The 11,567-nt window shown below is 41.3% G+C and overlaps 2 protein-coding genes across 3 annotated transcripts; one reads left to right on the top strand and one right to left on the bottom strand.

Annotated features, from left to right (window-relative positions):
* Positions 1-3,069: 3,069 nt before the first annotated feature.
* LOC147417885 (GTP-binding nuclear protein spi1-like) lies at positions 3,070-4,603 on the bottom strand. 2 transcript variants are annotated; one of them, XM_086507632.1, is made up of 4 exons: positions 4,459-4,603; positions 3,538-3,548; positions 3,353-3,429; positions 3,070-3,271 (listed from the first exon to the last, which is right to left on the bottom strand). In XM_086507632.1, exons 1-4 carry the CDS (start codon positions 4,595-4,597, stop codon positions 3,199-3,201), a joined length of 300 nt encoding a protein of 99 aa, XP_086363758.1. In that variant the 5' UTR covers positions 4,598-4,603; the 3' UTR covers positions 3,070-3,198. The 2 variants fall into 2 exon arrangements, with proteins under 2 accessions (XP_086363758.1, XP_086363757.1); XM_086507631.1 differs by lacking the exon at positions 4,459-4,603 and having other exon boundaries at positions 3,538-3,959.
* A 101-nt stretch (positions 4,604-4,704) lies between these two features.
* Positions 4,705-9,791, top strand: LOC147417884 (thiamine biosynthetic bifunctional enzyme TH1, chloroplastic-like). Its single transcript, XM_086507630.1, has 10 exons — positions 4,705-4,983; positions 5,520-5,594; positions 5,852-5,927; positions 6,011-6,086; positions 6,224-6,358; positions 6,472-6,536; positions 8,532-8,659; positions 8,733-8,986; positions 9,071-9,104; positions 9,186-9,791. Exons 1-10 carry the CDS (start codon positions 4,705-4,707, stop codon positions 9,675-9,677), a joined length of 1,614 nt encoding a protein of 537 aa, XP_086363756.1. The 3' UTR covers positions 9,678-9,791.
* Positions 9,792-11,567: the final 1,776 nt, after the last annotated feature.

Below are 11,567 nucleotides of genomic sequence, written 5' to 3'. Positions count from 1 at the left end.
GCCAGTTGTTGATGCGTCAGGCGTGGATTTGCAAGCGTCTCTCAACTAGTCCCCTTGTGCAAAATCACTATTTTGCTTTGGAATTATTATGCATGCTACTCCATTCACAATAATAAGTTCACAAACCTTTTTCAACTTGGAGTACATCGTCTCGCGAAGCAAGCGAAACATAAGAACGCCATCTGTGGTTAAAAAGCGCTTACTCTCCATTTTCTTGCCACAATATTGGCCCCGACACCTTATCTATAATATAATATATCTATACTATTTATAAAGGGGGAAGAGATTTTGCCAACTCCTCCCCCTAGGTGTCCTCATTTCTTGCGTCCGGTCACCTTCAACCAGTATCCACGAGACAATGAGAGAGAGAGAGAGAGAGAGAGAGAGAGAGAGAGAAGAAGAAGATTGTTTTAACGTCGTAGGAAACTACCCCAAGAGACCTTAAAGGTCTATCTGACAAGGAGAGTTGAACTCAAGACCTGTTATTCAAGAGGGAAATGGCATAACCAATCTACCACACTTGGGTGATAGAAAGGTTATGCCATTTTCCTCTTTTTTTAATTAGTTCTCACACACACACACACACACACACACACACACCCGCGAAGAAGATTGTTTTAACGTCGTAAGAAACTATCCCAAGAGACCTTAAAGATCTATCCGAAGAGGAGAGTTGAACTCAAGACCTGTTATTCAAGAGGGAAATGGCACATCTAGACTAAATATATATAAAAGGGAAATTTACCAAAATACCCCTTTAATTTGTGGAAATTCGCAAAATACTCTCATCTTTTGTCAAAAATTCCCAAAATGCCCTTCAAATTTTCCAAAATACCCAAAATACCCCTAGATAGGAGACTAAACATCTCCATAGACAAATTCTTTCGTAGCTTTTCATAAGAAGATTGGTTGTGTATCATTGTGAGATGTTAAAACTAGAATTTGAGATGGTTATGTCGGCTTTGACGATAAATTGCCTCATTATTTTTAGAGAAAAATGCCCTCTTTTGCTAGCTAATTCATAAGAAACTATGTGTAAAGTAGTATGGATCTCAATTGTTGAAAAGAATAAACTCTAACAAGATGAAAACAAGTGATAAAATCACGAGGCCTCCCATAGAAAGCAACACTAACATTTAAAACATTAGTAAATAGGTGAAATGAATGAAAAAATCCAAAAGTAGACCACATTTATAAGGTCAATATTTAATAGACAAAGTAAGAATTTTTCAAATGACATAAATCACCACGTGACTTGCAAGTATCACCTTACGTAATAGAGTCATAGATCTAGTATATATGTGCATCATAAAACATTAAAAATTTAGAATGAGCTAAATGTTTAATGTGATTATTAATTAAATTTATAGACGTTGCATATTTAACCATCGAGACTCCCCATATTTAATTGAAAATTTAAAATGAGCTAAATGTTTAATGTGATTATTAATTAAATTAAAAACGTTGCATATTTAACCCTCGAGACTTTTCATATTTTCACATTTTTTTAAAATCACAATTGCAAAAATATCACACATATAAATAGTTACCATTGATTATTGCAAGCACCCTACTCATTTTTTTCCCTTAAACTAGTGCGATGTTTAATGGAACATTAAGTGCTACTTTGCATAGGTGCTTTTGTTGAGTGTAGTTACCATTGAGGTTGTGTATAAAAATGATGGATTATAAATTTTATGAGTACTTTTGATAACATTTAATAAGTTATGTTCTCAAAGCATTTCTTGATATTTTTTTTAGATTTCATGGCCCCTTTTATTTATATTATGTGAATAAGAAAAGAACATAGTGTTCTCTTTAGTACCAAACTAGTGTTAAAAAGCCAAAAAGTGGATGCAGCCTTTGCAAATAAGCTCCTTTGGTTTCATGACACCACATAAATGGCAGGGACAAACATATTTCAATGGGCATTCCTAGAAGCGTGGAAGTTGGAACTAATTCACAAACCTGTGCCGCAATGCATGTGAACGATGGGAGGAGTCAAAGAATGCATGAGTCACTTTCTGAATTAAACGCTCATTCTTATGCTATCAAGAGAAGCCAAGATTCTCTTCGCAAACTAAAAATGCAACATGAGGTTCTTATATGAAAAGGACCCATACAGACAGTTCAATCCCCCAATGTATGCCAAAAACCTTAGGCTATATTGAATATTTCAAGGACTTCAGGCACATCCAAAACATCACAATTTCTTTTCCTGATGATTTCCACATCATCCAAACAATGACAATGCTTTGACATGAAGCAGAAATTGAACATGTGTGACAGATGCACATGAGCTCTAAATAAAAGGAGCCAAAAACCTAAGTCCACATTAAATATTTCGAGGACCTCAGGTAGACGAAAAGCAGAAATAAAGATATCATTAAGGTAGCTTTAGCTTCATGGATAACATCACAATGTCTTTTCCTGCAGGCTTCAAGATCATTATCAAGAAACTGCAGCTACCTTTACTGAAGCACAAATTGGACAAGTACATTTGACTAGAAGATATCATATACTTAGCCAACGAGAGAGTCACACCTTGGCATTCTGAAACCACAAAAAAAAAAAAAGACAACCCAAACCCAAAACTGAGTAAACGGACCAGCTTACAAACTAAAATACTAAAGAAAAAATCAATCATTCAATGCTTTGCATACAAAAGTCAAATATATGCCAACAAGCAAGGGAAGATATCATGAGAGACGACCCAGCCTGATATTCACCAACAGAAGGAACAAATCTCCTGAATAACAAATGAAATTCTCTCTCTCGCTGCTCCAATCCGTGCATAGCTATTCTTGAGCATAAAGCCTACGGCACTATTATATGAAAACACTGTCCTCCGTAGTGTCATAAGTAAGATCAAGCATCCTTCATCTAATCCCAAAGAAAGAACATCTTGGTTTTGAAAATCAATCAAACACAGTACAACATCGACAAACCAAGAGTCTCCATCGATTTTCGACATGTGTGACGAATGCCTAGTTTCACTTTTCTGAACAACCTATTACTGCACCACGACACTACAAACGATTGACAGGAGAGTTTTTGGGACAAATCCAGTAAGCAAAGAGAATTTGTTGCATTCGAATGTTTCACAATTCATTCACAAAAATGTAGTAAGGCCCCCCAGCAAAACACTTTGGAAAAAAAAAACCCGCAAACAAGAGCTGCAGTTTCCATTGGATTCGCCTAGCTCTCAAAGTCTGCATCATCATCATCAGGCAATGGCTGGAGAGCAGCATCACGTAATTCAGCTTCATACCTGCAGGAGCTCTTGAGTTGAGTACAGCAAAACAAGGGGCACAACAGTTAATCAATGTTACCAATGAGACAAAACACTTACCGTGCTTGTTGTGCCAGATCAATTTGCACCTCAGGAGGAGCAAGTGCGGGAGACTGACGAAATGGAGGTTGGGGTCCCTAAAAAGAATTAAAGCAAGCAATTTACTCCACCAGCATTCATCACAACTCTTGAAAACACTAAAAATATGGGAAAAGACAGATCCAACTAATTTCCTGGCAAGATACAAGAAGGGTTTCTCAAAGTTGTAGTTGCTCTTGGCAGAGATTTCATAATACTGCAAATTCTTCTTCCTGTGACATGTCACCATGGCTTCATGCACTAAGCAGGACAGCACAGCAGAAGCGAAGCACGATAGCAGAGCAGAAGCGCGGCCCAGAACCACCACAAACCGGCGAGCAGAACGACAGACGGGAGCAACACAAGAGCGCGCAGAGGCACCCCATGCACGGCGCGCACGCACGATCAAGAACCGCCATAGGCCGGCGCCCTTGAGCACGCTTTGCTACCACGTTAGGGCTTCATGAGCCCTAAACCTAAGGAGAGCTCTCTCCACGGAGCTCAAGGAGTCTGCACTCCAAAAGAGGAAAGGATGAAATGCATGTACTCATTATATGTCCTCCCACCAACCTCACTTTAAGGCTTCCAGCTTGCAAAAACGCCTCACTTAAGGCTTGCAGCTTGCACCTAAAGTTTACTTTCTAGAACCACTCAAAAGACACAGAATCCAATGGACCTATCCTCTCAAGAACCACTCAAAACTATATAGGTTATTTTTTATTTCTCACTTTTATTTTTAAAATACATGTGATATTTTTCCCTAAGAAAAAAGGGAAACCACCACTATGGCCTTAGCCCTTTGGGCAGGCCAAAAAATCTAGAGCAATCCACCCAAAACAAACACAAGGGTATTTTGGGATTTTTTGAAATTTGAGGGATATTTTGGAATTTTTTTCAAATTAGAGAGGTATTTTGGTAATCTCCCTATATAAAACTAGTAGGCCGGCCCTCTCTCTCTTTCTCTCTCCCTCTTTATCGCGTGCACAGTGGCTTCTCTCTGATTTGGAGTTTAGCCACGTGTAAAGGGCTACCCCTTCCGCCATACTATGTAAAGAGTGACGACCAAATATGCCTATTTTTTTTCTGACTTATTTGCATTACAGACATAGCTATGATAGCTGTGAGAGGGGCAAGACGTCTGCGGACCTTTCTGCGTTGTAGGGGAAGGCAAGCAAGCAATTTCTCAGTCTCGACGTGCAGCATCTGAGCAAGAGAATCAACCATCATAAGTACTGCAAAATGGGTATTCTCTTCAGCATTCTCGTCGGTTGTGGTGGCAAAGCTTGTATCTGCAATACAGCTTCATTTTGAAGGTGACGGACAGACCCTAGAGAATGCAGCTTTTGCAGAAGGCCCTTTGGGGAGAGAGGCTTGAGATCAAACTCAACAAGCCCACAGCGAGTCACACAAGATACTTAGATTTTTTTGCGACAATGCCTTCTCATGCTCGAGCTACGGATGGCTCACGAATGCCTCATGTACTCTCTGTGGCAGGCTCTGATTCTGGTGCCGGGGCTGGCATTCAAGCCGACCTTAAAGTTTGCGGAGCCCTTGGTGTCTATTGCTCCACTGCTGTCACCGCCATGACTGCCCAGAACACCAGAGGGGTTCAGGTATCTTGGAATCAAGTGTCATTCTGAATAGCAAAAAGTGACAGAGCTCCTATTCTTAGGAAAAAAATATGATGATTCGGTGGTCATTTTGAACCCAGACTGGTGATCCGAGCGCTTGCAAGTGCTCCCACATGCATTTTGATAGATGTATGCATAATATACAACTGCTAGTTCATGGATAGGCGCACAGTTATTGATCTATGCTCAAATAGTGTGTATGCATATGCATGCATTCTGTGTAAATGAGATCATTACTTTATGTATACATGTGTGCACATATGCACACTTATCGACATCATCTATATTACACATTACATGCATTATATGCATGCACCTCTGCACGGTTGTATGGACATGTATGCACGGAGTGTGGGGAACTTTTGATCGTTTTTTTGCCTATAGTGCTATCTGACATCGTTATGGTTGTTTTGACATGTGTGTACGGAGTGTGGGGAACTTTTTGATTGTTTTTTTTTCCTTTAGTGTCATCTGACATCTTTATGGTTGTTTTGACATATTTTCCTCCTGTTTCTCAGGGAATTCATATAACTCCAGATGACGTCTTTGCCATGCAGCTTGAGTCTGTCTTGTCTGACATGGAAGTGGATGTGGTAAGTTCTGTAATTGGGCATTTTAAAATCAGCTTCTCAATGGATATAAGCTTACCAATTGTTATAATGATGACACATGAGGAATGGCTATTAGAATCTCCCTATTCATATGCATTTTTCTATATAAGAGTTCTGTTTTTCATTATCAAGAGTTGTCTTTGTGCGAAATATATATGAGTTACTTCCTTTTTCTAAGGCTCGTGCGAACATATGGAGAACTCAAACTTTGAGATTTGCAATCTTTTGCATTTTGTCAGGTTAAGACAGGAATGCTACCAACTGCTCAAATGATCAACACGCTTTGTGGTCAGCTGAAGTTACATCCAGTCCAAGGTCTGCCTTTTTTCCCTTATCTGTTACTTGAATATGTCTGTTCAATGCTCTTCTGAGAGAAGCATTTCAATGATTAAGGCCAGGGTTAGTTGTTGATCCCGTAATGGTTGCGACGAGTGGTGATCGGTTGGCTGGCCATGAGGTGCTGGATGTGTTATGGTTAGACATTACTTACTTTTTCTAGCTTTCTGTACAAGTATGAACCTTTTGGCAGCTCAAAATTTTGTCGCTAAATTTCAATCTGTTACCTTTTGTCTCATGGCAATGGTTATGTTTTAAACCATGAAACCACGAAGTAAGAAACTCTTACCGTTAGCAGACATCGTGACACCAAATTTGGATGAAGCCTCCATTCTCTCTGGTAGATCAAATCTACATGGTCTGTTGGACATGCATGAAGCTGCTAAAACAATCAAGAATTATGGTCCACGGTAATAACATTTGATTTGTAGTAAGATTAGCACTTTGGTCATTTTACCATTTTTATGGCTTGGCTGCTGCTTCAAATGACAGCTAACTTTTGGCAACTATGTATGTTGTACAGATATGTTCTGATTAAAGGTGGGCATTTGGATGGCTCGGACGATGTTGTGGATGTACTTTATGATGGTAATTTTCATAATCTTTTTGTGCCTTTTATGTTAAGGGAACTATGTTTGGGCTTTTCTAAAGAGATTAAGCCTTGAAAGCTTTAAGAGTCCCTGGGATTTAATGGGTGTAATAGCTTTCATTGTCATGTCAAAGAGACAGCACCGGGTGGTGATGGTGGCCCCATCCCTAGGTGAAGCTATTCGTGAGATCCCAAACATGTGCCGAAATCTCAACAGTATGAGTAGCCAGTCCTCTCTTAAAACCGAAATGCTGGCTAATAAATCAGTATCAAGTAAAGCAGGATGGGGCCAATCAAGCAAGGAGGTAGGGGGTCATCGTCCCACACACCCAGTTGATATAAGTCTTCTGAACAAGCTGGATACTTTCCTGATCTCAAACATAAGCATTCTAGAGAAAAGTCTTGCGTTGTCTCCTCTACACTCTTGGCACGTTGGCGAATAAGCCCTCTCAACAGTGAAGGCATGTTTCTCACTGTGGTCTGCAAGTTTACACTCCTAGAAGGTTGATGCCACCAAATATGCATCCCAAAATTTCTCATTTTTAGGCTTGCAAAGTCTGTGAGGATACATAGTGAGTGAGTTATGCAAAATGGTGAAACAGCAACAAGAATGGAAACGGAAATGGGAAGAGAAATGGAAAAATGGGGGGTTTTGGAGAGTTTCCATAACTATATGGAGTAAGGAGAGTGGAAATGGGAATAGGAACAGAAACGGATACGAGGAAACGAAAAAAAAAGGAGTTTCAGGTTACCATGTTTCAAGCGTTTGGTGCCTCAAGATGTACAATCAGTGCACAGTCTCCACCTATGTAAAAGCATTCTGTTTCTAAAATCCTGCAACTTGAAGCTATCTTTGAATCTTCTATATAATTATCATTGTCTAAGACCACATTTTACTGTCACAAAATTTGTAAACCACGGTGACGATCCTTGACACTAGAAAAGGTGTCAAATCTGATAGCATATCCACCGTCTTTGAAAGGTTTATGGCTGGAAATCATTGAGGTATGAACTCTGGGACACTTGAGAGAATCTGGTCTGGAAAAAGTGATAAAAATTGGGTAGCAGTGAAGACGGGTTATGGGTCAACAATTGTAACAAGTGGGTCGAGGTATTTCGAACCAAGGAGTTTCGTCAGCTATGGTGCAGAGACTCCTTCCATGAGAAGGGGACGCTGCGGGTTGGTGGGTGTAACAGAAACAAAAGGTGGAAGAAACTTTTAAGTCAGACACGGTACGTAGGCTACAGTGGAATATGGGAAGTCAGAAAAGCAGTAGAAAGAGGTAGAAGTGGTGTGGATAAGTCAGAGGAACAGTTTATGGAGAGGTAAGAGTATCTGGTTGTATCTTGTGATTTGGCTACGGACGGCTATACTTAATAACTTGGAGAGTCTGCCCTTTTTGTAATATCAAAGGGCAAGGCACTGTGCTTTTGCCAAAAAGAAGGAAGGTGCTTGCTATCCATGAGACAATATTATCATCAGCTCCATCGTGCAAGTATTGATTAGAAACTAAGACATCCTCATGTCATCAGTCCCAATAGTGGGTGTAGAACATGGGTAAAAAATAAAACCCCTTCACGAGTTTGTAAGTGTAGATGGGTTGGGGAATATATCTTATTTATAAACCTATAAGTAAAGGATTGGGAGAGGATTTTTTATCTCCTTAAACCAATAAATTTGGAAATTTTAGGCTAATCGTTTGACAAATTATCTGCGTAAAAGTCTTAAAATAGCCCACATGTTTGGTGTAGAACTAAGTACCAATATATATACCCAGATTTTGTCTCATACAGGCAGGCTGGCAGCCCCGCATGTCTTGCCATTATCTCTTGAGCACCTTGCTCTCAGTCTGCCTAAGAGCATGATGGTATTTTTCTGCATGGTTTTGGGTTTTGTTATTCTTACCCGATCATGTCTCTGCCCCATTGTCTATCTCTTCCATTCGATTCTGCACCTGATTGGGCAAACTCATTATCAAATATATTCAATGCAGGTGAGAGCTTTTGTGAATTGCATGGCGTGCGTATAGAGACAAGAAATACCCATGGAACCGGCTGCACTTTAGCTTCGGCTATTGCTGCCGAAATGGCAAAGGGGGCTCACGTAGCAGCAGCCGTCCAGGTTCATATCCTGCATAGACTTGAAAGTTTATTGTGTTGAGTACCTGTTTTTGACAATTGCCTCGTTATTTTAGGCAGCAAAACACTATACACAAGAAGCATTACAGTTTAGCAAAAGGTTGAGGATTGGGAAAGGTCCTCATGGTCCTCTCAATCATCTCTTTGTGCTTCCCAGGCATACAGAGAGGCCAAAGCATCATATCTTCAAGCCAAGTGATTTAAGGCTGTATGCTGTGACGGACTCGGGCATGAATCGAAGGTGGCAACGCTCTACGACTGAAGCAGTAAAACTTGCCATTGAGGGGGGTGCTACTATAGTGCAATTGAGGTTAGTTACTCCACAACAGTTCACATCATATTCTGAAAGTGTCAGAAAGGTTGATTTTGAACACAAGTGAGCCTCCATTTGCAGGGAAAAAGAAGCAGAGTCTGGCGATTTTTTTGAGGTTTGCATGTGTGTATCGTTGTCACTATCAATGTGATTTTTGCGTTGTCGTCATTCCTTGGAAGTGTCTTGTTTTGTACAGGAAGCCGTGTCTTGTCTTAAAGTTGCAAGAGAGCATGGAGTTCCTCTTGTGATCAATGATAGGTTGGATATTGCAATGGCTTGTGGGGCAGATGGAGTTCATCTTGGACAGTCGGACCTCCCGGTACGTGAAGCTAGGTTGCTACTAGGAACACATAAAATTATTGGAGCATCTTGCAAGACCACAGAGCAGGCACAAAAAGCCTATGGGGATGGGGCAAACTATGTTGGTTGTGGAGGTGTGTATGCTACAATCACAAAAAAGAACAATAAAATCATTGGTCTCGAGGGTCTGCGTGCTGTTTGTGAAGGTAGCCCAGTCCCTGTTGTTGCCATTGGCGGAATCAATGCATCAAATGTTGAAGAGGTACTCAGGCCAAGGCTAGGAAATCTGCATGGGGTAGCAGTTGTGTCGGCATTGTTTGACAAGCCGGATGTTATGAAAGAGACCCGCGAGTTGGTTGGCATCATCTCTAAATTTTTTCAACTGTGAAAGTGTTTTTGCAATTATCTGATTGCACAGGCTTCTGATAACCACCGCCTGCTTGGTTTCAAATTTCAAAACTTTCTATTCATAACTACACGAGTAGGTCATGGTTTCTTGCTAGATTTCTACAAAATGCTTAAAGTTCTTGGGATTTACCTGAGGTCTTCTGAAGTAATTTGAGTCGTCAGTTGTAAGAGGCAATGTTTCCAGGTGTTCGTTAGGGTAAGAACGGACCTACATCCAGTAGTATGTGTGCCCCCTTCTTTTCCATTCCTGTTGATGCATTGAATTCTGCTTGAAGTAGTGGGTGCTTGTCAGTGTTATGAATGCTCGTCTTCATGGCTGACAGCATCACTCTGCCGCACCGCTTTTAAAGGTTCTTGGACTGCCAGAAGATGTGGGAGTGCCTGTGTGTGCCCTGGAGGCTGGCACTATTTGGCACTCATGGAGATTGGAGCAACACATCATAGTCAATGATATAGCTAGATGGATATTGTAGGGAGGATTTATATGTTATTCACATCGGCATGGTGTTGGTAGAGTGGATTATGTATTCGCCCCACTTGGCTCTATTCCCCACATATCCGAGAGCTCTTCTTTATTTCAAGACCTATTGGAGTTGCTGTAGATCTTGCATACTTATCTTTGATATCAGATTGTTGTAGGTATATGTCTTTTCTGGGAGAGAGATGGAGTAGGGAAAGGTCCTCAACTGACCTTTTCCTTCCGTCAAGGTCGGGGGAGGTTGGCTAGGTCACCCGTTACAGGAGGCTGTCGGAGTGTAGTGCAGCAGGCAGGAAATTACGTCGACTGATGTGGCAGACGCTCATTGAACAAGGCGAAATTCCTTCTGACAGCTGATGAGGCAGCAGCATGTGACGTACCGGTTGCTGACGTGCTGGACATACACTGCACTGCAAAGCATTCTGCACGCATGCTCGCAGGCTGTCGACTGCAGCTCTGCATTCTGCAATGATCTTCTGCCCGCCGACCCCCGACCTTGACGGTGTCTATACTCCTGCGATCTCTACATCTCAGCCTCAAAATTCCACATTCTTCATTGTTAGTATGATAATGATGCCTTTGATAGACTAAACATCCCCTCAATGCTCTAGTTACTGCCCATTTATGTCATGTTTGAGATGTGTCGGCACCTTCGTTGGTACTAGTGTTTGGTCATATGTCACGTGAAGGATTTCTTGAGAGCTAGAGCTATAACACTAATGTGCTCATATAAATGGCTGGACATCCAATGCTTCCTAGGAACTATTGAACCATCACGTTAGGCCACATATTGGCCAAAATTTATGGTTGAGCTTTTGCTTCTATTGAGAACCAATTTTCTTATCACGAGTTGCAAAAGAAATCGATTTTAGAGATGTTTATGAGGTTAATCAGGGGTATTTTGGAAATTTTTACAAAATTGAAGGGCATTTTGGGAATTTTTGGCCCAATATAAGCGATACATTGGTGAAAATTGAGGGGAATTTTGGAAATTTCCACAAATTACAAGGGTTTTATAGTAATCTTCCGTTTTGAATATATTCAACTTGGCAGAGTCCCCAGGAGGGAGGTCTCGAACAGCCTCGGCTCTGCCCTCTGTATTTCCCGAGCCCCCTCCCTTATTTTTGGCTCTTGGGGGTGGCCCATCCTCCCACCTCGCCTTGGTGAGGATAACAGTTGGTCGTTCGTGCATGAACCTGGTTTTTGTGTGCTCGAGCGGATGGTGGTAGCAAGGACGCGCATAGATGGCTGCGAAGGTGGGGTTTGTGTGGGGCAAGCCTCCCTTGACAGCATGGGGTTCTGCGTGGTGATCCTGGCTGCTTCTCAGAGTGAGTCAGGCTTTATCTGTGGATGGATTGGATGTTCTTGCTGGTCTTTACGAGTGGCCTCCGG

The sequence above is a fragment of the Adiantum capillus-veneris genome, chromosome 30 (assembly GCF_014529385.1).
Source record: "Adiantum capillus-veneris isolate H3 chromosome 30, ASM1452938v2, whole genome shotgun sequence".
Lineage (NCBI taxonomy): Eukaryota > Viridiplantae > Streptophyta > Polypodiopsida > Polypodiales > Pteridaceae > Adiantum > Adiantum capillus-veneris.
This window is presented reverse-complemented; position numbering and strand designations above follow the sequence as displayed.

Bases quoted from the DNA above. Each gene is read 5' to 3' on its own strand.
- LOC147417885 (XM_086507631.1), bottom strand. From the start codon at position 3,620: ATGGTGACATGTCACAGGAAGAAGAATTTGCAGTATTATGAAATCTCT. The intron at 3,430-3,537 runs GTATCTTGCCAG...AATTCTTTTTAG, and splicing joins AACTTTGAGAAACCCTTCTT to GGACCCCAACCTCCATTTCG. The intron at 3,272-3,352 runs GTAAGTGTTTTG...GAGCTCCTGCAG, and splicing joins GATCTGGCACAACAAGCACG to GTATGAAGCTGAATTACGTG.
- LOC147417884 (XM_086507630.1), top strand. From the start codon at position 4,705: ATGCAGCTTTTGCAGAAGGCCCTTTGGGGAGAGAGGCTTGAGATCAAA. The intron at 5,595-5,851 runs GTAAGTTCTGTA...GCATTTTGTCAG, and splicing joins CTGACATGGAAGTGGATGTG to GTTAAGACAGGAATGCTACC. The intron at 6,087-6,223 runs GTTAGACATTAC...GAAACCACGAAG, and splicing joins GAGGTGCTGGATGTGTTATG to TAAGAAACTCTTACCGTTAG.